The sequence below is a fragment of the Colias eurytheme genome, chromosome 17 (genome assembly GCF_061535395.1).
Source record: "Colias eurytheme isolate Ceu_HAF_F1 chromosome 17, ilColEury1 Martin Lab GWU primary, whole genome shotgun sequence".
Lineage (NCBI taxonomy): Eukaryota > Metazoa > Arthropoda > Insecta > Lepidoptera > Pieridae > Colias > Colias eurytheme.
In genome coordinates this window covers 603863-630557 of record NC_142996.1, presented here as the reverse complement: position 1 = coordinate 630557, position 26695 = coordinate 603863, and the positions used below count along the sequence as shown (strand labels likewise).

At 34.1% G+C, this 26695-nt stretch overlaps 1 protein-coding gene across 1 annotated transcript in view; it reads left to right on the top strand.

The window, feature by feature from the left end:
* The window catches only part of LOC149900952 (uncharacterized), a 78326-nt gene that overhangs the window by 40895 nt on the left and 10736 nt on the right, over positions 1–26695 (top strand). The window contains exons 11-23 of the mRNA XM_090111887.1: positions 5066–5316; positions 5545–5657; positions 5965–6092; positions 6362–6482; positions 7822–7989; positions 8558–8608; positions 9018–9377; positions 9767–9883; positions 10355–10510; positions 22605–22769; positions 23288–23405; positions 23705–23863; positions 24941–26637. Of these exons, the coding sequence (XP_089968013.1) occupies positions 5066–5316; positions 5545–5657; positions 5965–6092; positions 6362–6482; positions 7822–7989; positions 8558–8608; positions 9018–9377; positions 9767–9883; positions 10355–10510; positions 22605–22769; positions 23288–23405; positions 23705–23863; positions 24941–26637 (3604 nt within the window). The remainder of the gene's footprint in view (positions 1–5065; positions 5317–5544; positions 5658–5964; positions 6093–6361; positions 6483–7821; positions 7990–8557; positions 8609–9017; positions 9378–9766; positions 9884–10354; positions 10511–22604; positions 22770–23287; positions 23406–23704; positions 23864–24940; positions 26638–26695) is intronic.

The following is a 26695-nucleotide window of genomic DNA, read 5'->3' as shown; positions in this document are numbered from 1 at the left end:
GCGGGAATACCTATTTTCTCGTGGTCCCACTATTTTCTATTTTGTCCTACTATGACGGAGTAACTTTCGTATTTATCTACAAAACAGAAATGATTTGATTGTTTGTTTGTTTGTATTGGATAGGATCCGAAACTACTGGATTGATTTGAAAAATTATTTCACCATTCGAAGCAAAAATTATACCTACCTGATGAACATAGGCTACTTTTTATAACGGGAAAATACTTCATTCTTATGGGAATCGATGTCGAAATATTTAATTTTAGGCGCATAAAGAAAAAAAACGCAAAGGATCATTCAAAACCTTTTCTACGGTTTAAATCTCAAAACTTTTTGGTTCATACTTCATATAAAGGTAATCTGATAGGATTATTTAGAAAATAAAACAAGATGACGTAGGTAGGTATTTAACTTTAGTTTCGATTTATTATCATTATGATGATTTCTTGATATTCTTAACGACGCGGTTGGCGCAGAGGTAAAGTAACTGCCTACTGAGCCGACGGTCCCGGGTTCGATCCCGGGTCAGGGCAAATATTTGTGTGATGAACTTGATTATGTGTTTTTGGGTCTGGGTGTTATCTATATATATGTATTTATAAAATATTAAATTATATTTATCATCGTCTATACTCTGTCCATTTTAATATGCAGTATTCCTACAGTATTCCTACAGTAGTGCGACGAATGTACTTGTGCAGAGAAACGGAGGGGAACTGGCGGGGGTCGGGCGACGCGGGCCGCGTAAAGCAAACACGCTTAGTTTGCTTTACCTAGCGCGAAAGGATGACGCAGTCGTATTTTTTGTGTAATAATTTTATTATACATAGGTACTTACATATTCTATTATGGCGCGCACAAACTGTTCGGTTTACGGATGTAAATCTACATTGAAATCCCAGAAGGAAACAATATTTCAGAAAGATTGGATTAATTGTATCTGTTGAATTAAAATCAAAGCTATGTATATATGTTGTCCTCATTATTTTCTAATCAGATTGTACATCCCAATGCGAATGCATTACTTAGTTAAATGTTATAAATTATAATATACAATTAAGAACATCCAAAAATAAAGTGTCCACGTAAATAATATTTAGCAGTGCAATATCTGTAATTATCTATTTATGAACAAATAATTACATCAGATTTAATAATCGCAATTATTTTGAATGTACATATGAATAAAGATTTCATCATAATATTAATAATCACAATTGTTTTATTTCCCATTTGTTGCAACCCTAGCGTATTTTTGTGTGGCAGCGTAAGTACCTACGCTGGCGGCGGCATCGCGCGACATCAAAGGCGATTCCTTACTGTAGGAAATAATGGTAATACTGTGGTCATACCTACAAATAATTATCGTTCTTCATGGACAGGTCCCGCCCACTTAGTGATGTCTACACAGAATTATTCGATGATGGGTCGATAGATTATAATAATCGATAGAAATACTCTGTAAAATATATCCGATGCAGAATAACTCTTCTATTTATAATTTAAACGTAAAGACAACCAAATTGTAAGATAGAAACCAATAAATAATAAAATATTAGTTTAGTTTAGTTTTAACATACAATGCATAGATATGTGGTCTTATTATTACATATCTTATTAGTACGTTTACGTTGTAATTATTATTTACGTACCTGATTCGATTTATGATAATATTTTTAATGTATAATTGAAATGGTATCACAATCGATAATCTTTTGAACATCACTTCTGGTATCACCCGTCGAGCTGTCAAAAAGCAATTCTTATAGTCTTAGGGCGTATTCAGAAAGAAAGCTTGAAACTTATAAGCGCTTATCGGCGCTTGTCATGTTCATATATTTTCCTGTCAGTGCTGTCAACCCGCGCAGGAAAATATATGAACATGACAAGCGCCGATAAGCGCTTATAAGTTTCAAGCTTTCTCTCTGAATACTCCCTTAGGGCGTATTCAGAAAGAAAGCTTGAAACTTATAAGCGCTTATCGGCGCTTGTCATGTTCATATATTTTCCTGTCAGTGCTGTCAACCCGCGCAGGAAAATATATGAACATGACAAGCGCCGATAAGCGCTTATAAGTTTCAAGCTTTCTCTCTGAATACTCCCTTAGATTATACATCTAAGCTTATAGTGGACAGACTATAGTACCCACAACATAAGCCTTAATTGAGATTACTGTGGGACTAGGTCGATTTGTGTAATATTGTCCTTTAATATTTATTTATAATTTATATACTTATAATTAAATGTGACTAGAAATAATATACTTACTACGGTTTAAGTATAGGTTGTATAATGTATATTATTTTGTAATGAGATCTTGCAATCAAATATTCACACAATCTCGCAAGTTTTCCGACAATTCATTTTTCGTATGAAAACGATCAATACACTAGGTACCTACCTAATATAAGCCGCTACAGGAACGCAGTTAGTAATAATTAATAACGGCTTTATCCCATTTACAATATTTTTTATAGGTACTGCAAAGGCAATGAGGTTATGTATTAAAAACGTAGTACATATATTATTATTAGTCTGTGGTCTGTGATATTATTATTAGTCTGTGTTAAAAACGTGAAAAGTAACGTAAAAACGTCTTAGTGTCATCTAGTATTCGTTTAGCATCGCCAAATCGGAGGAGAATAACTTGTTTATAGTAGTTTCATGAGATGGCGTTGTTTTGAATATAAACTTTTCTGTAAAATTAGTTAAAATCGAGTGAAAATTAAATTAAATAGGTAGGTTCCATTTACAAAAGTATGTAAAAAATTATAAAAAGCAATGAAATTGCAATTAAATCTAATTTTGTTTCTTGCTGGTTAAAATGATACACTTAGCGGCATCTATTGGTAGACGGATGGCATTAATCGTCTTTTGTATGTAGTGCACCAGACATGGTGATGAGGTCCGCGCTGGCCCTTCAACTACAACCTCTTCAACATAACCCGGGAATTTATCCTGTGAAAGAAGGGCAAGCATATCTCCAAACAGACTATTGGACTATAATTAAGGTTTTAAATTTAGATAAGATAAATGATGACTTAAATTTTATTATTAGCAAATACAGTGAATTCGATAGTTTAATTAATAAGAATATTTCATACTTACACGATTTTCAAGTGGCAAAATATCACGCTGAATATATTCGCGACATAACGGTTCAGAAATACGAACAGTTAGTTCCACACAAACGTGTCAAGAGAGGTATCCTCAACCCTCTGGGTTCCTTAATTAAAATTATAACGGGAAATTTAGACTATAGTGACGCAATTAGATACGATAAACTTACAGCTAAACTTGAAAACGATCAGACTATCATTAGAAATAAAATTACCTTAATATCTAAAATGCTCGATAGTTTTATCAATTCTACTGAAGTCTTAAATCAAAATTCTAATATATTAGATAAGCGTTTAAAAATTGTAGAATCTATGATTAAGGAATTAGCATCTAAGGATAATCATTGGGTTTATACTACTTATGTTGTAAGCCTTTTAAATTTATTTGTTAGTAATTTTCGTTCTATTTTTATAAAATTAGGAGAAATAGAGACTGCTCTAGCATTTAGTAAAGTATCCATATTACATCAAAGTATTATTAATTCTACTGAGCTGTTGCAACATTTAATTCTTATATCTCAAACTGAAAATTTAGTGTTTAAAGCGAGTGAGGCAAATTTAGTAAAACTAGAAGAAACTATTAATGTTAAATCGTATATTAAACAAAACCAGATTACGTTCATAATGGAGGTTCCAATTACAGATAATTATACTTATAACTATTACAAATTATACTCTATACCTATGTACCGTGAATCCGATAGTAAAACCTTTTCTATTTTTCCTAAATATCCTTACCTGTTGGCAAAGGGGATGAAATACTTACCGATTGTAAAACCGTGCCGATCGCTCGCTGCTGGAGAACAATTTCTATGCGATGAACAAAATCAAACGCCATATCCTGAAACTACTTGCATAGAACAACTGCTTAAATTTGAAGGAAATCCAATGCACTGCGAACAACAGCTAATCAATATAGAGAATGTAAGAATTCAAAGAATCACACCTATAAGTTGGATACTTTTCTCAAAATACAGAAATACTCTGACTCAAATTTGCAATGGTGATGTCAGCAAATATCCTGTCGTGGGCACATACATAATGACCATCGACGAACCATGTAGCATCGAGATCCAGAATATAACGATTCGCCCTCACCAAGTAATCACTGAGAATGATCCTGTAGAACCAACAAAAATTATAGTTTTGCCGCAATTACCTGTGAATAGAACTCCAATATTATCCAGTACACGTGTACTCAATATGCGAGGCATCAACTTGGACGAAGTTAAATATATGTCAACGATATTAAAGCAATCAGTGTTCAGTGATAGTGAAATGGTTAACAGTGAAAGAAATTTTAGATTCAGTGCTACTTTAGGCTATACGTCTCTATTTTTAATCTTTGTACTTGTAATTCTATTTTTACTTTACTTACTTCGTTATAAGATATTAAATGTAACATGTCTGCGAAATCATCGGATAGTTATTAAAAATGAACAAACCGATAATTTCGCACTTAAGGAGGGAGGAGTTACGCATCCACCCCAACCCTCAGTATTAGGTTGAGCAATAGCCTTCCGCTGGCCTCAGCAAGACCACCGGAGAGTTCTTGCAATTTAGCATAAGCGTTGCAGTTATTGAAAAACATTTATTTCGCAATAAGGTATCGATTGTATCATTGCATGTAATTCTGGCATTAACATTTGTGACTCCAAATCGTCCACTTGTTATAGTTAATAATTAAATAAGTTTAATTTTAATTTTATTTTATTTTTTTAAAAAAAAGTCAAATCGCTCCCGCAAAGTTTAACTAGATACAAAGAAAGTTTACAATTTAAATTAATACACATCAAAATGCAAGTTAGGAATTCTGCAAAACAGCATTTAACACATTTTTTTTTGTATTTAGGCACATTTCAAAGCTCAAAAAGATGGGCAAATGTACGTCAATTTAGTAAGGAGAGTGAATTGTCCCAACTAAATTAAACTTTTCCACCTTCCAGGAGTCTAGACCTAGATTCCCGTCCGGGTTCACCAGTGGACGGCAACACTAGCGCCGTATCGCGGCACGTGCACTTTGCTCCAGATCTCGAACCCATACTAGCGTCTCTAGATGAGTCTGGAGCGTTGGGCTTTTTGCAGCACCAGCGGGACTTGAGTGCGGATATCAAGCAGGAGCTCGAACATTCGCTCAGGCGGTTGAGACACGAAGCCCAGGATCTTTTGGAACTAGCGGCTACTTTGGCTGTTAATAGTGAGTGCTTTATTGTCTTGTATGTGTTCTATGTGTTCTATTTAATACAAATTTCACCGAAATATCCATAGGTAGACATAAAAAAAGTGACTTAGTAATTTGATAGTATTGTGAGTCAAAAATTGATCAGTTTTAAAAATGGCTCATCATTTATTTCAACTAGATTCTTTGTTTTTTTCATAAAGAAAATTTATAATTAATTTAAATTACATTTAATGTCATTTTCAGAACAAGAGAATGAAGTAAAGATGTTGGAATCAAGCACAGTGCAGATAACAGAACTCGTCGATGAATTGGATTCAAAACATGGCCGTTGTGACAACTGCGAAATGCAGAAAAAGGTAAGATGAAATTAAAAACTTTTATAAATAACAACAACAAATAATTTTTCATTCATTCATAGTATAATTAGTTTGATATTGCTAATCATAGTAATATTTTACATTGGTCCTTCGAGTCGGATACGAAACAGCGACCTATAAAAAAAGTTAATCTTAGAAAAAGTTAAACTTGTGTAATTTAGTATCTAGTGTAATTTGACAAAATTGATTTATATTTTACAACATTGATATTAAACATTCTTTGAGGTTATTCAATATTATTATGTATATTTATACGTATATTAATGAATAAATTTCTGATTCCCAGAACATGGAGGAAGCAATGTCTGAGTGCCTACAGCGTGAGAATTTATTACGCGCCGACCTCGAGACCGCCATGATGCGTCTCGCACACCTCATGGCGTCTGACAGACCGCATAGCGATGTTATTGAGGGGTACTTTAATTTATAACCTACAGTGTTTTTTTTATTATCATGTTAGTTTGGTAGTATTAATGTTGTTTTATTGAAATTATCATTCGAGTAAGAAAGGAAATTCTTTCAGATATTATAAAATTATTGTAACAGTGAACTTTTGTTAATTTTTATGTACAAATCTTTGCTACTCTAATGTCATATGCGACAGCCGATCAAAAATGCATTAGCACCATAATTTATTATGCTCAAATACCTACGAAGACAATAATTTAAACGTGTGTGTTTAGATACGGCACGGGCGGCGAGCGCACGTCACGAGTATCGCGCTGGTCGCTGAGCGACGCGTCGCCGCGTGCGCACCGCGATGTAGACGCGTTGGTGCGGGAACGGGACGATCTTATGCAACAGGTGGGTACTGTGTATTGTGTAGTATTACCACAGAATACATAATAGTAGCTGAACGCTACAGAACGGACACTCTCCGCCTCCCGCCAAAATTAAACACTTACCTCACCCCGCACGAACAGTCTATTAGATGGCCCGCATTTTTTTCGTAAGGACGATACGCAACGAAGATTGACAACATTAATCAAATTGATTTAAAGTAATTTTATTATTATGGATTTGTGATAATCGTATTTCGTAGAAAATGGTTAGATATTGTGCTGTTTACGGATGCATTTCATCAGAAAAACGCGATTTTTTTTACGCTAGTCAAAAATGTGCCAACCATAAAGCGTTAACACACAGATTTGCAGTCTCTACAGTGTGGCTGTCAAAACGATAATTTTGTAAGGAGTGTCCGGGGTGTGGTATTACTATACTTCTACTACTATTGTTGCTATTGCACGCACGTGTAGCGTGTGCGTGCGTGATAAAACATACGCGACGCAACGTGGGTTGTACCGAACATAAATCAAAATGGAGTCGTATAGTACACATCACTATGTGTGCGGTGTGCTACATATAAAGGGATAATATTATAAATTATTACCCATTACACGTAGCCGATGATGAGTACACAACCTATACTTACACCATTCGATTAACTTACCGAATTGAACTTAACACTATCCATAAAAATGCACGCCGTGCTTTACAAATTGTATTCGCCACTCATCCAATTTAGCTTTTTGTCTCAAAAACTATACAGTGATTTAAAAAAATAATTGCTTATAAAAATTATATTACTTAATCATTGGTTGGGTAAAGTAAGTCGATTCATACTAATGTAGTTTCTTCATAAAATATTAATATTTATTCTGAAAATTTTATATAATGTTTGCACTTGTCACACGCACAGAACGCAAGGAAGAGAAAGTCGCCCGTGCACAAAATATGCTGCGGCAAGGTAAAGTGCACGTTCAGATTAGGTGTTAGAGTCGTATTTATCCTGTTGCTATTGGTGAATGTCTGTATAGTGTTATGTTAATCAAGGTAGGTGTTATATAGATATACATTTTTTTTTTAATTTCTAGATAAGGATGTTTTTATTTTTCCTTAGTACTGCTAGAGCATTGAATGAAAACTATAACTTTTCTCGTAATAAAGCTGTAAGTTCTGTTCAGGTGTTTTTATATTTATTCGCAATGTTTTAAGAAATTATTCATTTAAAGCGTAGCCTTGTGTAATGCTAGATTAGATTTACGTATTTAAGTCAGTTTTTTTTATTAAAAATAGTATAGTTGATTCATAAATTATTACGGCAATAGTTTGATGAAATATTCAAGTGAATATATAAATTTAGCTAGAAGCAGCGAACCGCCAGCTGCAATCTACCCGCAAGTTCGTAGAGGAACAGGCTACAGAGCGCGAGGCGGAACGCGACGAGTTTGCGGCGCGCCTCGCGGCTCTGCGGGACGAGAACACGCGCCTCACCGCGAGGCTGCACAGCAACGCGAGGATACTCGCCGAGGTGTGTGCAGGGCAATTAGGTTTATTTTTATTTTTTATTGGTTACCAACCAAAAAATAAATTCGTAAATACTTCTACATAGTTACATACTTCTAATAACTACTTCGTATTCTATATGTAAGGCATGAAGTTCTCTCCCAATTCATTCACGTTGGTATTAAAACCTTAATAATCAAGCAGATGAAGAATCATCAAGTTATTTAATAATTTAGAGGCATTCGCAACGCTCCCCAATCTTAACTTCCATTTTAATGTTATGTATGTATGGTCCAAACTTATAAAATTTACCTGATAAAAAAGAAAAAGTCCTAAGAATAAACTTTTAGGTTGCATGATGGTTTACTGGTGGTTGGGTTTAATGTTTTATTTCTTTTTGAACTTTTCCATACACTATGCACTTCGAGGAACTAACTTCTAACAGCACTAATACAATTTTCCAATATCTATTTATTTTTATCATTCTTGTTTTTTTTCGATACACATTTATTGCTGAAACATTCAAAAATGAATGTAAATTATAGAAAATATAATATTTGACACGCACCCGAATGAATTATGTACGCACACAGATACGCTGCTTGCGTCTCGCACATTGCAACTGTCGGCAACATGACGCACATGTAAGTGTTTATATACATCGCACCGTTCGTACGCTTTGTTACATGTTTCATGTAGTCCATTGTATGCTGGCCCAGCAATGTATAATAAAACAATAGTTAGATACTGCGTTGATTGTTAGTTCATCAAGTATTTAATTAGATATACCTATATAAATTTTGTCGATGTTTTGCTTATGTACTACAACAAAGTAGCTAATGTAGATGTATTACTATTAAAGTTGTCAGCCCTTAATTTTTGTTTATTAAATGTTGTACAACTACCATGTATTCTCACTTTTTCTGTCTTCTTTCTTGGTCGCATGCTTTTATTATATTTTCTTTACTAACAAATATAACACTTCTAACCTGCTTACTATTTAAAAAAAATCTGCAGATTCTCTACAATGTTTTAAATACTGTTTTACTCTAGGTGGAACAATTGGAAAATCAAACGCGAGAAATGAACCAAATAATAACAGATTTGGAAGCCAAAAAAGCTGCTTCAGACGAAGAAGTCAAAGCGACTGAGGAAAAAATTGTTCTATTACGGGATATTATTGCTAATCTTGAAAGTCAGCTCGAACAGAAAACGAATAGAGAGGCGGAAGTGTTAGAACAATTAGAGGAGATGAAAAGGACGATAGATGAAAGAGATAGCAAGATGAGGGCGGTGCTTGGGGAATTGGAGTTGCTCAGGAGTGAAAGAAACGACACTAGTGAATTTACTTGTGCTAAGTGTACGCAAGAGGAGGACAAGTATACGGAATATGTGGAGATGATTAAAGAGCAGGTGGGTTATTTTTTAAGTAAAGCGATAGATTTTATTACTCTATTAATATTTTTGCAATTATCTAAAATATAATTTATTTAATGACGTTGTAATATAGTTCCTATTGCTTCCATTTAACTTGTTTTAATTGATATATTTTACAATATTATACGTTTCTGTGAAATATTTAAATTATATTAATTTCGGCTATTCTTCCGGTAGAATATTTTTGTAAAATTTTCAAATAATAATTACTTAATAGTCATAGTTCCGCTGCTGTCGAGTTATAAGACACCACTTATAATTCTTTCCGTTGCTGTCGAAGCGGAAGATTAGTAGGATTTTCTTTTTATTAATAATTATTCGCTTCACTGACTAAATATCTAATATAATTATTTTGTTTGGTGCAGGCCCGTTGGCTAGAGGAGCGTGTACTGGTCCGCACACAGCGGTTAGAGCGCGCACACGAGGTGTGCTCCGCGCACGCGTCCGAGCCTAGTGAAGACCTCTCCATACGGGAGCAGAAGGTGATTTTGATTTATTTTTACTTTATATTTAAAAGGGAAAGTGTGTTTGTCTTTCGCGTCACGATGGAGTGATTTTATGACTTTTTTTTGTCTGGAGATAAAAGTGATATAGGCTACTTTAAACGTTGAAATATAATAAATGGCCGAGAGACTATGCGTTGCCCAATATGGCACAAAAAAACACGAGCTCAAATCTCTGAATTTTTTCTATTCTTAAAGATGTCTTATTTATAAGGCGTTTGAAATCTATAAATCTATATTAAAATGAACAATACGTTTAAAGCATTCGAACTATTCAATACAGGCGTGCATTTTGTACACAGACAGAAAGAAAGAAAGAATAGCACGCAGCACGTATTTATCTATTCGATTTTGGTAAAATGTTATGTTTGGAGGTCATATCCGTGTTGCTACATTATGGTGTTTATTTGTCGCACAAGTATCATTACATGGTGACTGTTTGTCGCACAGGTGCTGTCCCCAACCCGCACGCCGCGCATCGAGCGCTGCGAAGCGCTGTCCCGGTTATGGAGCGGAGTAGATGCATTAACTCGTGCTGAAGACGCACTGCTGAAGCGGCTTGCGGATCTGGAGTTACAACGTGCTGCACTTGCTGCTAGTGCCCAGGTATGTTTCTTTTTGACGTGACAACGTCTTATAATTCGATAAAGCCGGCTGCACACACGAAAAAACATGACTCATGCGGCGTTACCTCGCTCTGAGGCGTTCCGTAAAGCTTGAAGTGCAAACGAGAGCGCAGAACAAGCGAAAAAGAAGCACAATCGGCCGTTGTCACGTTCAACTATCACAGACATGTATATTTAAGTAGACAACGCAAGTACCGCGATCTGTATGAAAACCAAGCGTGTCATATTTTTTGTACTGACCTTGACGCGTTATGACGTCACGAGCGCTTTTTAGTGATGTTAATTTCATTTTACGCTAAATCGATTAGGCCGCCACTCGCGCGGCGATTCTAGTATCGTCCTATCCCATCGAAGTAAATCGAAAGAAATCAGATCAAACTAGATCTATGTCTAAGAGGTAGTCAAATAAATGAATCGTAATCGATTACTAAATCGATTCAAGACAGAAAAATGATAATTACCATAGACAGAGGGATGATAAAATAAAGTTATAAACCTTTTAATATTCTAACAAGTAAACTAATGTGTTTTAGCTTTTTCTTACATATGCCCATTGAGTTACCATGTACTACGTACTAGAGAGGCCATCGAAAGAAAGTAATGAAACTGTCAATCAATCAATCTTTATGTCCCGTTGCATCGATCCATTTTCCTTTTATGTTCGGGTTACTTGGAAAACTGAAAAAACAAACATAGTCTAAGCAATAAGGAGTTTTCTTAAAAAACTCCCAAGATGACACTTTAACTAATGGCGTCCATGTCGTAATATTTATTTTTAGTACCTTTGTATTAAAATACTTAAAAGTTCTAGGTCAAGTCGTATTAAATGACAAAAAAAATCTATGCCTTTTTTTCTGAAAAATTGCTCCTACAAATTATCATTTTTCTGTTCGATTATAAAATCGATTAGAATCGAGAACTGTTGCATCAAATGAACATCACTAACCACAAAATTGGACAGAAAAATGAGAACAGAAAAATGAGAAGACGCTATTCATTGCTTGTTATCATACGACGCGATCTTTACCGTGCCAAGTAAAAGCCGCAATGTATTCCGAATCATTTCGTATGATTTGGTATCCGTGTTTGTCACGATCGTTTTCCACAAATATTCTTTATTTGATTTTAAAATAAATAGTGCATATTCTGATTAGAAAATTACTTACCGGTGGAAGGAAACATCTCTGCTAACTTGGCCACTCACAGCTGTGGAGTTTCTACAGTTTATAACGGCGCAATTCGGCATTTTACTTTATTCAGCTTCACGTCTTTCCTTGGCGAACTGCAAGCGCGGACTGAGTGTAGGCCAGCGTCAAGTAAGTTTCAATAACGTAGTTTGGACACGGGAAGTACATACACTCGCTTAGTCTATCTTGATACATGTCCGTGTCAACTATCGTCAGAAAACCGACTTTACAGACAACCAATTTTTTTTTTTATAAATAAATAATTTATTTTCACCTCTAAGGTAATAATTTTACAATTCAAAGTGACCCAGGCTCTTAAGATGGTAAGAACTGTTTTATGTTGTGTGTATAGTTTTGTGAAGCGGTACTTTTGAAGAGATGATGGTACGGTCACATTAAACAAGGAGTTGTCGCGTTAAGTGGCCCATTGTACTAGACACTGAATTACAGTTAGGTGAACCAATGCGCAGCGCTCCGTTTCATGTAGAATACTTAAGTGAAGCAGTTCGTGGCACAAATTATGTGATAGGCTTGCGTAAAGCGCTGAAATATGCACAATAATTTATTTATTATACAGAATTGTCCAATGTTTGTATTTACAGTTTAAACGAAATAAAAAAAAAAAGAAACATAATACTCAAATGCTCACAAACTAAGTATATTCTGCTGCTACACGACAATGTCAAACGCAATTTTCTAACTTAGGCCAGCAGATCTGGCAAAAATGAATCGAAATACAATTACTTTCACTTCAACTGTGAACATTCCGATCTATATGATGAAGCAGACATGTACTGTGTAATCTTCATATTATATTAAAATTTAAATAAAATATTAACCTAATTTTGGATTGGGTAAATACATTTTTACAATTATGTTTTTAAGTTATCATATCTAATTTATCCATGCTAACGTCATACGAGTTGACACAGACAAGACATGGGAGCAGCAATAACGTAGATTGCCAAATATAAAATGTCCATGATATAAAAAAGAAACACGTTCTTATATCAGACGGATCTTTAACTATTTCAAATAAAAATCTAACAAGAAAAACTACACTAAGAGCTGATTTTTCAATCCTTGATTAATACTTATTCGTCGAATAACGTATTAAACTACCATTTCAAAAATGTATTCTTTTCCTGTATTTGACAATTTACGGGTGACATTTTAATATTATCGTGTAATACTTTATTGAGCGAATAAGTTTTAACCATGGATTGAAAAATCGGCCCTAAAACAGCGACCGGGTATCACACACCCATTTAATACTTCCACGCAAATCACACATATAACAGAAATCGCAAGATCTCCAGCTGACCTTGTGCGTCTGGCCGCGGGCCAAGCCGTTTCGGGCGTACGCTCGGACGTGCCAACACACTTGTTAGTTGTATGGATTATGGCCGGTTATTATTTGATTTTGATGCACTGTTTGTGCACTGGGCTTATTGATTTAGATTAGATCAGTTTCCTTACGTTAGGATTCACAATGAATGTGATTTTGCTTTAAACAAACATATCGAATTTTGTGGTAAAAATAACTCGATTATCGAAGAAAATTTTAAACACCTTTTAATACTAATTTTTAATTATCTAAACTTTTATAGCGTTTATTGTTCTTGTACATTATAATAAGCGTTTATTGTTCTTGTACATTATAATACATTAGTATATTGCAATTAATTGCATTATACAACTGATAAAATAATACACACGATGACTATCACTCAGTATGCTCATTCCTCTATCGCTATAACAATTTGTTCCTGTAGCACGAGTAATTTAGTTATGTTCTCATTGACAATGCACTTAGGGTTGCCACTTCAATTGTAACCATAGATAGTAATGTTTGCTGATTGAATTTCATCCATATGTCGCATGTATATACATTATACAGTTCAAATTGGCATGATCCATTGGAAATGAATAAAAGTATTTAATAAGTGCATTATTTATGTACACATATTGATTCTAAAATCATATTCATCCTTCTTGTTACCATATTATGAATATTTCCTTGCGCATACCATATTATGAATATTTTACGATTTTACTAATATACTTTTCTTTACAATCTTTTCATAGTATTTAATTGGAATTTTGATGTCTAATCAAGAAATAATTCCAATTTCTGGTTGTAATTTCTTGAATTTAAGAAAATATATTATATTTCTCTTCTTCATTATTATCTATGTAATTGAAACATCAAGATTTCATAGATTGTATTGCTAATTATAGGGATTCTCGTCATAAAGTGGTTTAATTACAAACCCAGACGTTTACAGTCTTGCGAAATAGGTGTCTTGCTCCTAACGCCCGCGTTAATCAGTTTTATCGCGTCTGTTGTAATAATACATTAAATTTTACAAGCTTTTTATGTTTTAACAACAAACTTTTTTGTAAATGTAAACTATAAACATCGTATAAAGAACCAACTTTTTGTAAATATTTACAGCTTTTGTATAAAATAGCAAATTTTGATTAAACGCCGATTTATGTAAATGGAAGATAATTACAAATAATCAAATACATTTTTATATTACTCACTTTGACTGTGTAAAATCTTAACTTGTTTCCTTTCTTTCTGTAGATGTCATTGAAAGCTATCATATTTAAATTGAAAGCAATAGAAGCAGGTTTCTAAAATACTTATTGCATAAAAATCGGATTAAGTTTAAAAAAATATGTATAGTTAGTTATAGATAACCCTCATGTTTTAATACTCACATTGAACTTTAAAAACACTAAAATAAATTAACACACACACACATAAACACATCATAATGTGCATAAGTAATTCACGCACACTCTCACATCTAAATATACCCGCGACTATAAAGCTACAATTTATGGAGGAGGCATGTAAATCCCTATTATTTCAAAGTGTAACATCGATCGAAACAAATATTCTATTATCGTGACGAGAATAGATCGATATTTCTGTTCTCAGAATTCAGAAAATAACGTGCGATCTAATTTGCTTTCGTTTTAAGGAAACATTGGATAATATTATGTTTCTTTTATGAAATTCAAGCATTATGATTTTCATTTTCTTTGCAGTGTTAAATTACAGAAATTAACAAGAATCTTTTAAAAATGAATTAGTTCAGCGTTCGTTATGAAATACAGGTGCTTGAATGAAAACTTTACATATTAAAAAAAAATAATTACATCTTATAAATACACTTCGCATAAATATAAAACACAGTAGAATGGCGTAGGACTATGGACATTTTAAAATAGAATAGCGTCAGGAAATCATTTAAAAATAAAACAATACACAACTACAATTTATTTACATTAACAGGAATTTTTATTGATTCTATTTATTCCATTAAATTAACAATACGAGCGTGTTAAGATAAAAATTATATTCCCTAACAAAGCATCCCGGAAAAACTCTCACACAAAACATGACAGGGAAAATAACGCGCATGCAGCAGTCAATGCGCGCGTAGCGTCGTGTGCGCGCGTCCCGCTCCCGACCCCATGTTCCACAGAGTGTTCTGCTGCAAGAAGGTCACCATACACCATCCATACATCCATACTACCATACATCCACCATCCACACATCCACCCATACATCCAAACGATCAAATCCGCGATGTAACATTGTGTGTGCGTAGATAATTGTCATCAGGCCGAATGTGGGATGTTCTTGTGGGCTCACATTCGGTACGTGTTCAAAATGGGCCTCCCGGATCTTACGGTGAGTCGAGGGACTGTGAAATTTAGAGAAACCTAGAGAAATTTATTTTAATTGTGGTGCTACAAAAGTGATATAAGTAGTTGTGTATTGTTTATTATGCAATTAGCATCGTAATTGGGATGTGCGTAGTGCGAATTGTTACTCACTAGAAATGTCAGTAGGTGGCGATTTTTACAGTTCCTGGTAAAAGTTATTTGTAATATTTAAATAGAGGCGTTCAAAAATGAATTTTTCAAATTTTATTCAAATCTGAATAATTTTGATTTACATAAGCAACGATACGAAATAGCAGTCCTAAATCTTGCGTATTTTTATTTATTTTACAAAAACATTATAACTTTCTGTTACGTCTTTTATTAAACTATAATCTTTCAAAGAAGTATATTAATGCTCATATTTTCTATGTCAATAAATGATTTAAAGACATAACAAGGTATTTTTCCCACACACATAATCTAGTCATAACATAGGCGTCATTGTTAGGTTTTCCTTAATTAGCTCGATTTCCTCTTATGTGTTAATAATACCTATTATTTCGTTTTGTTTAGTACACTAACCCGAATCTGCATATTTGTGTTGAGAATGAATTATAATAAATGTATGCCGCAGGTAGGTAATAGTTTGATTCTCGAAAAGTCGAAGATATATATTTTTTTTAATTGTCAGCTTGAAATTTGGTGATGTTAAACGTAATTGGAAAAACTAACATATTTTAATGCCTAGAAAATAAAGGTTCAAGTAGCTATTTATACGTGGTTAGAAGTGGGATGGAGATAAATTTATGATGATGATTATTATTACTATCGTACATACTATATAAATGCTATAATATTTAAAACGATACTACATATATGATTGTAAAACTCTACATACAACAAATTCACAATATATTATCTATATTATTAATGAAACATTCAAATAATGAGCATCTGTTTCATTCTTTTGGATACAATGAAAGAAATGACTTCAATCAAGTGAATTTGGTATGCACACTGAAAAAATGATATGTGATCTCTGCTCTTATATTTGACATTGAAAGTCTCAATTAGTCTCTATTGAGCTTTGAATTCATTCCATACTACAATTTTCCATACAATAACAAAGCGTTATTTCTCCATACAAAGCGCAATAAGGCAATGTCATAATAATTCGTACTCATTGAGGGTCAATTGAGTGCTTGAGCCAATGAAGCGCACAGATACATGTTAGCCCGTGCTATCGCCAATCATGTAATGGTCCTTACTCGTCGAGATTAATCTACATGCGAAATGGTGATAGTTCGTTAAGTGGGCAGACTGTTAAGTGATCTGGATAGCTGTCTGAGTAACACTACCGTCTACCACTAGTATATTGTATAAATATTAAATACATGCATACGTACATAAATATACATAGGTTCCTTATTGAAGATTTTTTGTTGTATAGATGGGTTGGGCGGAGATGCCGGAAAATAGTATGATTTAGTTTAAACAAATACAGGATATGAGTTCATTAAACTCTTTGTAGATTTTCTTTTTGATTTTAATATGTTACTCGTCAGTACATGTGTAGGTTTCAGGAAATATTCAAATAAATATTTGTAATACTGTGTAGCATTTTGATTCAATATTTCTTTAGAAATCATGGATAAAATTTGATAGCGTATAGGACGTCGAACGTTGCACTTTCTATTCAATAAACCCACGTGAAGGATAATTTGAAAATAAGTCGTACTCTTAAAAAATTGGACTTAACGTAAATACTCCCGAAACTGTTTCAAAGCTGATTACCAACTTTTGGCAACAACTCGACCCATCGTCTGTAAACACAAACAAAATGTTATTTCAGAAACAAAACATGAAGATTAAAGTGCAGAGAGTTAAAGCACCTTTTAAATCATTATCAAAACAAAAGCTAAGGTCACTAATGCATCGTACTCTGTCCCGTTAGGGTGCACTCACACACATCAGTCACCGTCAAGTCACCGATGACTGATCGGTGACGGTTCGTGTACGTATCCACAAACACCAGTCACCGTCATGTTGTCCGTCAGTCACGTCGCCGGTTTGACTGAATCATTGAACACATACATCAGGTTAGTCAGTGATTAGACGTGTGTCACGCTAGAGAACATGTAGCAATTGACGGTAGCACGACGCTGACTGAACTGAGACGTGACGGCACCGGGTGAGTGGGGATAAAAGTATGATACATGTATGGAAAGATTATTTGACGTGCCTGACCGGTGACGTCACTGATAGATTTCGTGCCGGCGACTGTCGTGTGGGAACAGAGTCATACTAGAACTATTGATACATATTTTTTTTTAATCCTGTCCGGTGACGTGCCGTGACGGTGACTGATGTGTGTGAGTGCACCCTTAATCTTTGCAAGTAGGTTAGGGTATATTTAGCCCTGGCGAACGGTGCAGCCGCAGACGGGTTAACGTCAGTTAGTTAACGCGATTTCGGCTTACTGTAGTTTTGTTAAACTGACCCATTTTACAGCAATTAGGGTTTTGGGTAATCGTTTTATGTGTTTATTTGGTTGGACTGATATAGCAACGTTCTGGTGATAGTAGATGTGTGTTATTGTGAAAGGATTTGGTAAGATTTGGAAGCAATTAAGTGTAAGATGAATATGTTTCTTTTAATGGAGTAAGTTTGTAGTATGTTTCCGGGTTGGCACTATATTTCCTTGTCCTTGTCTATAAAAATACCAAGTAATAAATTTTTTTTCAAATGAATTGGTCATGATAAACATATCAAAAGGTAGTCTTGTTTTTTATTTTCGTAGTGAAATTATAAAAATTTTAATGAAACTGAAATATAAGTTATTCGGTATAGTAATAAATATGTAGAAATTATTGTATTGGTGATATAGGTTGTAAATAATAAGGATATCTGGTATCCATGTTACGAAAACAGATTTTAATGAATTATGTTTAAATGGTGTACCTACTTCCATCTCCTGCCTCGGCTTGAGAACAAAATATTATAATATTAAAGATTTCAATTCGCTACATGTTCTGTTTAAATTCATGTGCTTTAGAATAATAAGATGTGATTCCGAGATTGTGTATTACAACATGCATAAAATTAGATGTTTTCAGTGACTTTCATTGAGAAAAATCTAAGCGCGTTTTGGATTCGATCCAAGTTTATCGTGAACTCTAGTTGGGAGGTCTTTAGATTAGAATTTTAAATTGTATTTCATTTGCATAGCATTTAAAACATGTCACTCATAAACTCGTGTAAAATAATTTGCTTGCACTGAGCCATTTTATAATACTGTATGTTTAAGGGCTTGGTCTAGTAGTGCAAACAAATGCATCCTGTCATCCTATATGTAAATAATACAAATGTACTAAGGGAAAGTTGCTCCACTTAATTTTTAAAAATTAAATCATTCGTATAATTTAATATTCGTAATAAGTACCAAAAATGACAATTTGAAACAATTTTCGTGAAAATTACACCGGGTGATTTTTTTTTTATCAGTACACAAAATTTGCGAATACTTTCTATTGATATCTTCAACTTCATGTTTATATAACTGATCAACTTTTACAAAGAAATTTGGACGAAATATAAAAAAAATAAGCTTTCCATACAAAATGCATTTTTTTCGACCTAAGTTTCTTAGTGAAAGTTGTTCAGTTTAACTAATAAAACGGATAAACAAATTTTGTATTTAATAAAAAAAATGTAATGTTTGTGTTAAAAAATTATAAAATAGAAAAATACGCAAATGAAAACAAAAGATATTTATTTCTGACTAGCTTCCGCCCGCGACTCCGTCCGCGCGGATGTCAGTCTTCGCGTCTTCTACAGATTTATTATATTATGTATTATGTATAATACATATAATATAGATTTATATTGATAAACCTAATAAATCTTTTGCTAGCATTCTGATGCTTTATCGGTTGCACTGGATTTATCTCTTTTTTTTCAATCGCTTGAATGATATAGGATGGGTCCTTGATGGGCATCGAATGCTGAAGTCTCGAATCAATCAATTCTGACAGTAGGCAATTTATGTAAAATCCAATAATGGTCCATCATTTTATTTTGCATACTTTTACGTTACATACTTTTTTATATATTCTATTTTATATATTCTATTTTTAACGAATGATTCACTCCAGTCCAAACAGCAAATAAGCAGACTTCTGCTTCTGCAACGTTTAGTTGTCCCTGAATTTGGAAAAAATAGTCATGATTCTTATCTATGACAAAAGTGTTATTTTTTGCATTGTATTTCAAATATTAAATTTTTTTTAACCGCATCTTCCGCATTCATGTCTTTTGCCGGAATTAGACATTTAACTTCTACTAGTCCCATTTTCCCTTTTTGATATGGGAGTGTATAAAGTAAATTTTTTAGATATTTCTCGTTATACTTTTAAAAAGTTATTATTGTCATTTTGCTCATTAGGTAAAGTAATTTCGATATCAGTTTTAAGTTTTTTGATACCTGCAATAATAACGTCATAATCGCCTGCACATACTTATCGATTACATTTACACCCTGTATACAATCCACCATCCACATTCATAATGTTTTCCTGTCCTCCTCTCCTTTACGCTGTTCACCGATACATTTTAAATGAGTAAATCTGCTACCACTGAAGGATGTTTCATTGTGATCAGCAAATTTTCACCACTGTTGTCGATTATTTGTTTTTCATTTTTAATCAGCAATTGGGAATCATCAGTTTTGTTTTTTACAGATTGGTGATGTACCCTAACAATACGTCGAAAAGGGAAAGCATCAACGAATTATCGTTTTCGTCCTCTTTTTTTATTCTTCGCGTCTCTGTTACTTCTGTTTGTTTAGTTCTCAACCCCACTGAATTTTGATGATGTGATGATAATCCATTCGTTTTAATATTGGTACTTAGAGTTTTTTGGTAGTTTTTACCCGACTACGGCAAAGCAAAAGGAGGGTTATGATTTTGACAGGCTATGTATGTATGTATGTATGTATGTATATATGTATGTATGTATGTATGTATGTATGTTCATCTGTTCCCTCGTAACTTCTAAACTACTTATCAGAATTCGACAAATGACATATCATTAGAAGCGTCTTAATTGTCCGCTGGTTATAGGCTATATGGGGTTTCACAAAATCTAATGTGGCGCCCTCTAGCGGACAAAACATACAGAGTAAAAAAATAAAGTTAAGATAAATATGCCGTGTTTGGTATCATTTGAAAGCTTTTTACTTGCACATTTTGAATATATATATATTACTAGCATTTGCTTGTGACTTTACCTGTATTCATGGGCTGATTGCATATAATTCACATCTTTTCGTTCATAGCTTCTTTATTAGTTCATCAATTTAACTTTTGTTTTATACTTTTTCAGCGTCGTTTTTTGTCGTAGTTGGGTTTTAGTTGTTTTACTTTTTATCTTGTGTAGTTAGACTAAACTAGAAATGGTGGACTAAATTTGTCAGCGCGTCTGTAAGATCAGAATATAAAACCAACATCCTGTATTTAAGTTACAAAATTAATAATCAAACAACATGCCGCTACGTTGAAAATGACTAGAAGAAAAAATTAAAACACCTCGGATCAATTTTGGAGTAAACAAATCATTTTCCCCGTATGGGGATTTCCCCGGATGAACTTGGGAAGTTCAAGTTCTCAATACAAGTTTATATTATATTTCGTATTTCTCAAACGAAAAATAAACATTTTTGGAATTTCAAAAAAATTATATTATAAGAAAATTTATGAGCTTACTTTAGTTTTAAAGAAATATATATACATCCCTTTACTGACACCCCGTAAAATAAAGAAATTGTTGCCAATCACCTTTGCAATCTATTTGGTTTCATTAACTTTATGTTCGAAGATAATTTTTTTTCTAGTAGTTACACGCGTATTTTTTTCGTTTATTTTCCATATCGAAATCAAATGTTTAAAAATACGAATATTTGCACAAAACTAAGATAAAAATAATCAATTAACAAAAATATTAAATTTAATGAAGTAGAGCAACTTTCACTTCGGTATGAAGGAAAATCGAGCGTAGAGCACACGTCAGAACGCTCCGGCCCAAGGAGCGCGACTAAAGAAATTCGCTAGGATTTTTCCTTATTATTTTAAATATTTTTTTAATATTTAAAGAATTATCAAAATTCAAAAAAAAAATTTTTTAAAGGATTAATACTCATTGGTCTTCAACCAACTCGAATAAATTAATGGAAAAAATAACTTTTAGCAGTATTTATCAATCGATTTTGTAAGGCAAAAAATGGGAAATTTAATGAATTTATAACGCTCTAATTAAGAAAATCATAAGTTTTTCGGCAATTGTATTCAGCAGTTTTTAATAACGACTATATAAGGATAATAATGCGCTGATCAGATTATGTAAATTGTAATCGGTTGCAACGTAGTGAGTGCACAAACTTAGCTCGAAATGATTTTGGGGGAAAGAGACTTATCTTGAAGGCCTGATTAAGGTAACATAAAGTAACTTTATAAATGTGAAAAAATTCACGCGCATTGCGTATATAACACTAATTGATAAACAAGAAAAAAAAATTCAGTTTATCATTTCATTAGCCGGGAAAAAATTGTCAAATAACTTGTTGAAAACGCAATTTTGCTAGACTGCAGCCTTAATGTCATGGTGTTTCTATTTTTCTCACCAATTGTGTTTGTTCGGGTTTTCATGGCATTTGATTTTATAACAATTTTGTTGCTTCGATTTGTATAGTTTCGGTTCAATATTTACGACTAGCTGCGCTTCGCGGTTTCACCCGCGTGGTTCAGCTCCTGTTGGTCTTAGCGTGATGATATATAGCCTTCCTCGGTGAATGGGCTATCCAACACCGAAAGAGTTTTTCAAATCGAACCAGTAATTCCTGAGATTAGTGCGTTCAAACAAACAAACTCTTCAGCTTTATGATATTAAGTATAGATTAGTACCTATAGTTATTCCCGCCGCAAATCGAACCTGCATTGTCCTTATTTTGCATATCAAGTTATATGTTGCTTAAATATGATTTATCTATTTGTATCTTTTATATCTGTTATCAATATAAAATAATGGTGTCACTTTCACTTCCATATCCTCACACGTATTTTTTTACAAATTGCATACAATTAAAACAAGCACATTTGTGGTTTGGGGGTGCGTGCATAGCGCGAAAACATGTTGATGTGTGTGTAGGAGGTGCGTGCGGAGCGCGACGTGCTGCAGGCGCGCATGTCGGAGCAGGCGCTGCGCGTGTCGTCGCTGGCGGCGCGGCTGCAGCGCCAGCGCAACGACGCGCACGCGCTCGCGCACTCCACCGCCTCCGACCTGGGCGTGCGCCTGCACGATGCTACCGCTGAGGTGGGTCGCACTCTCACTTGTGGCACAAGTAGCCACGTGTCATAGAAGCTCCAAAATTCAAAAGTTCCGAAAAAACCGCTAATAATTACAGTCTTTAAGTACTTAGAGCGCTAAGAAGACACAAATGTAAATTCCACTACTAGATTACATTTCAATAAAAGTTAATAGTGTTTTTCGACAATGATATGTTTATTTAGTGAAATAACTAATGGTAATGAGTTAATAACTCAAATGTGAACTTTTTACGAAATTTTTATGCACGAATATGTTTATTATAAATCAATTTTTTAACTAATTCTCTTAAATCGAATATCAAACATTATAATCTTATATATAAAAATGAATCGCAAAATGTGTTGGTAAGCGCATAACTCGAGAACGGCTGAACCGATTTCGATAATTCTTTTTTTATTATATTCCTTGAAGTACGAGTATGGTTCTTATGTAGAGAAAACGTAAACATGTACCACGGGCGAAGCCGGGACGGACCGCTAGTTAATTATATATTCTAATATCAGGTGCAGAGACTGAAAGAAGAATTGGAATCTAAAGATAGGCATTTAGCGCGAATGAAACAGATTGCAGAAGAGAAAGAGAAGTTGAGCGACCAACACGCCACGCTCTATGGTAACACATGTATGTACTTTATGTCATTTATACTATTTCACAAGTGTTGTGAGTAATAAAAAGTTTAGTGTTAGATAAGTTCGGATGAATACAATTTTACATTATTTATAACTTAAAAAATTCAATAGGAAAATAACATGGAACGTTTATCTTTGAAATTTGTTTTGATGTCAATATTTTGTAACACATTGTAAAATACAGTAGTTTTCATGAATTCTTGAATAATTACCGCCATAACACTTCTATAAACATATATTTACATACCACTTCAAATACCACAAATTAACGCCCAACCCATCTTTCACCAGGCAACCCAAAAGACAAAGTGGTGATACTAGAGCGTGAGCTGTCCGCAGCGCAGGCGCGGGTCGGGCAGCTGGAGGCCGCAGCAGCTGAGCTGGACAGCGCCAACCGGCGGCTGCACCACCTGCTGCTCGATAAGGAGGAACAGCTCAACCAGATTATGGGTATAACACCTTTTTTAATAAAATAAAATAAAATTGTTTTATTTCAGGACATATTGTGTTCCCATATGGAAGTTACAATGTAATAGAATTGTACAAGATGAAAATTAAAATTAAAAACAATTAGAGCATCATTTATATAAAATTATTATTACCTTGGCTTCTTATGTTTATCCCTACCATAATGTAACCATTTATTGATATAATTTATACTTTGTATTGTTGTTTATACCTCTTGATGGAACTGCATTTGTAGTAAAGATTTACAGAATCACACAGTTCCACTTTTATTTAGATTTTTATTACAAAATCTACGACAGGTTTTGATACATCATGTCAGGTTAGTTTTTCATTGAAAAGACATACATTAAAGTATAGAAAAAAAACAGCACAAAAATCGACACGATTTGATCGTGATGCACTTTTGAAGCATTTGGGGTATGTGGTGACTAAAGAGTGTTTAATGTGGCAATAGGGTACTCACTCGGTGCAACTAGCTAGTGTGCAAAATGCTTAAACTAGCCTGCTAAAAATCTAGGTTCGAGGGAAATAGGATTAATTGTATTAAAATACTAGCAGTCCGCCCCGGCTTCGCCCGTGGTACATATTTACGTTTTCTCTACATAAAAACCATCCTCGTACTTCAAGGAATATAATAAAAAAAGAATTATCGAAATCGGTTCAGCCGTTCTCGAGTTATGCGCTTACCAACACATTTTGCGATTCATTTTTATATATAAGATTTCGGACGGAAACGCTACTACTACTATTCTGAGCTAACTACTAGAAACGTAGATTAAATTACTAATTGTTTACAACTTAGCAAAACAATTACATATATTATTTTTATTATAACTTGATATTTTGAATAAAGTTTCAAATTTACTAATAATAATTATTGTGCCAAACAATGAACTAAACATTTGAGTCCTCGTTGAATTACTGTTTGTCAATCAGTTAGTTTTTTTTCGTTACTAGTTTCCCGAGCCCGTTTGGCGACCCTCCAAAAGCTAATGTAGGTTATCTTCAACGCGTACGTCTAGACTTAGCCCACTAATTCAGTCTGTGATTCATCCGCAGCTCTCAAATTGGAAGGCGAAGATAATCAAAAAAGTGAAATTATAGAGGCGAAAACATCGGGACGGACGCTAAGCGATATTGTGTCTATATCGGAATACGATGAGCAGGACTTGCAAATGCGACGCGCGGAGCTAAAGACGCACAACTCAAGTCTCACGGGTGCACCCTACGACACGCGAGACAAGACGCTGAACAAGACGCTCCCCCCCGACGTGCCGCTCCCCAACATGAGCTCACTGAACATTGACAACGCCGAAACCGATGCGTACTCACCGCGAGCCGAATCTCTCCCGGCCAACTTCACCCCTGCTCAAAACAGCCACAAATTCAAACGAAACGTCAACGAAATAACCATATTCGGCACTATCGACAAATTCGGAGAGAGTGTCAAACATTCAACCGCTCAAAACATACAAGACAATTGCTCAATGTATCCCAATCAAAATGTTAGCGATAGTAACAATATAAGCGTCGAACCGAAGAAGATTGACTTCTCGTTGGAGCCGTCGGAAATAAAAACGCACCTCGACTTTACGTCGTTGCAAGAATTAGGAATAACGTTAGATATGAAACAGGAAAACTTCCCTGACATCCTATCGCAGTTAAAGAACGAAATAAAGAAATCTAAAACAGAATTAGAAAATTGTAAAGAGGAATTGAAAAATGCTGAAGAACAATTGTGTGAATTCCCGGCGCTAAAAGAAGAAGTCGAGGAATTAAAAGGCCTTCTAGAAAATACTATGGCGACCATGGAAAAGGATAAGAAGTTTTACGAGAGTCAATTAGAAAACTTTTCTTCAAACAAAAAACTGCTCGAACAAAAGCTTGCAGAATTAACACAAGAAGTAAATGAAAAAACGAAAGATCTTAATTTACTTAAAGAAGACATACTGAGACGTGAAACCATGATACTAGAATTGGCTAAAGAAAAGCGAAATTTGACTGGAAAAATAACTGAATTAGAATCTCGTATTAATGAATTGCATAACAGAAATGCAAGTTTAGAGAAACATGAAATAGATAATAAACAATTAAGGGATAAAGTTACCGAATTAGAGAAGCTTGAACAGTTAGTCTCAGAGAAAAATCAACAAATTGATAGTTTAAATCAGCACTTAGATAGGCTTGACGATTTACAGCGACGACTTAACGATAAAACAGAAGAAGCTGACAACCTTAAAGAAGCGCTAGAAGAGAAATCTAATGAACTATTCCAAATGCAAGATTCAGTGGTTGCATTGAACCGTGACATCACTAAAGTGGTCGAAGAAAATGACCAACTCAGCTCAAATAACAAAGAACTTAAACTAAGACTGTCTAAAATAGAAAAAGAACAAGAGAACGCATCTTTAAAACTGCAGAATAGCGAAAGTGAACGGGAGAGGCTCAATTCATTAAACAGTGACCTTACAGCAAAAATAGAGGAATTGAAAGTATTGACGGACCAATTGAAAGACAAAGAAGCTGAAATTGAGATATTGCACGAGGATATAAATTCGTATCATAGTGAAATAGCGTCATTAAAAGAGCAGCTGAAGATGGTGTCTCGAAGTCCATCGCCGAGGAATAAGAGTCTCGAGGAGAGGAGACCAGACAGACAAGCAGGAGATGACAGGAAGCAGCTGATCAAGATAAAAAAGCAGATCTCACTGTTGCAGCACGAGCTAGACTTTAACAAGAAGGAATTAAATGATAAGGTAATTTTTGATTATTTTATTTTTTTTTTTTTTTTCATTTATAATAAGGTGTTATTTC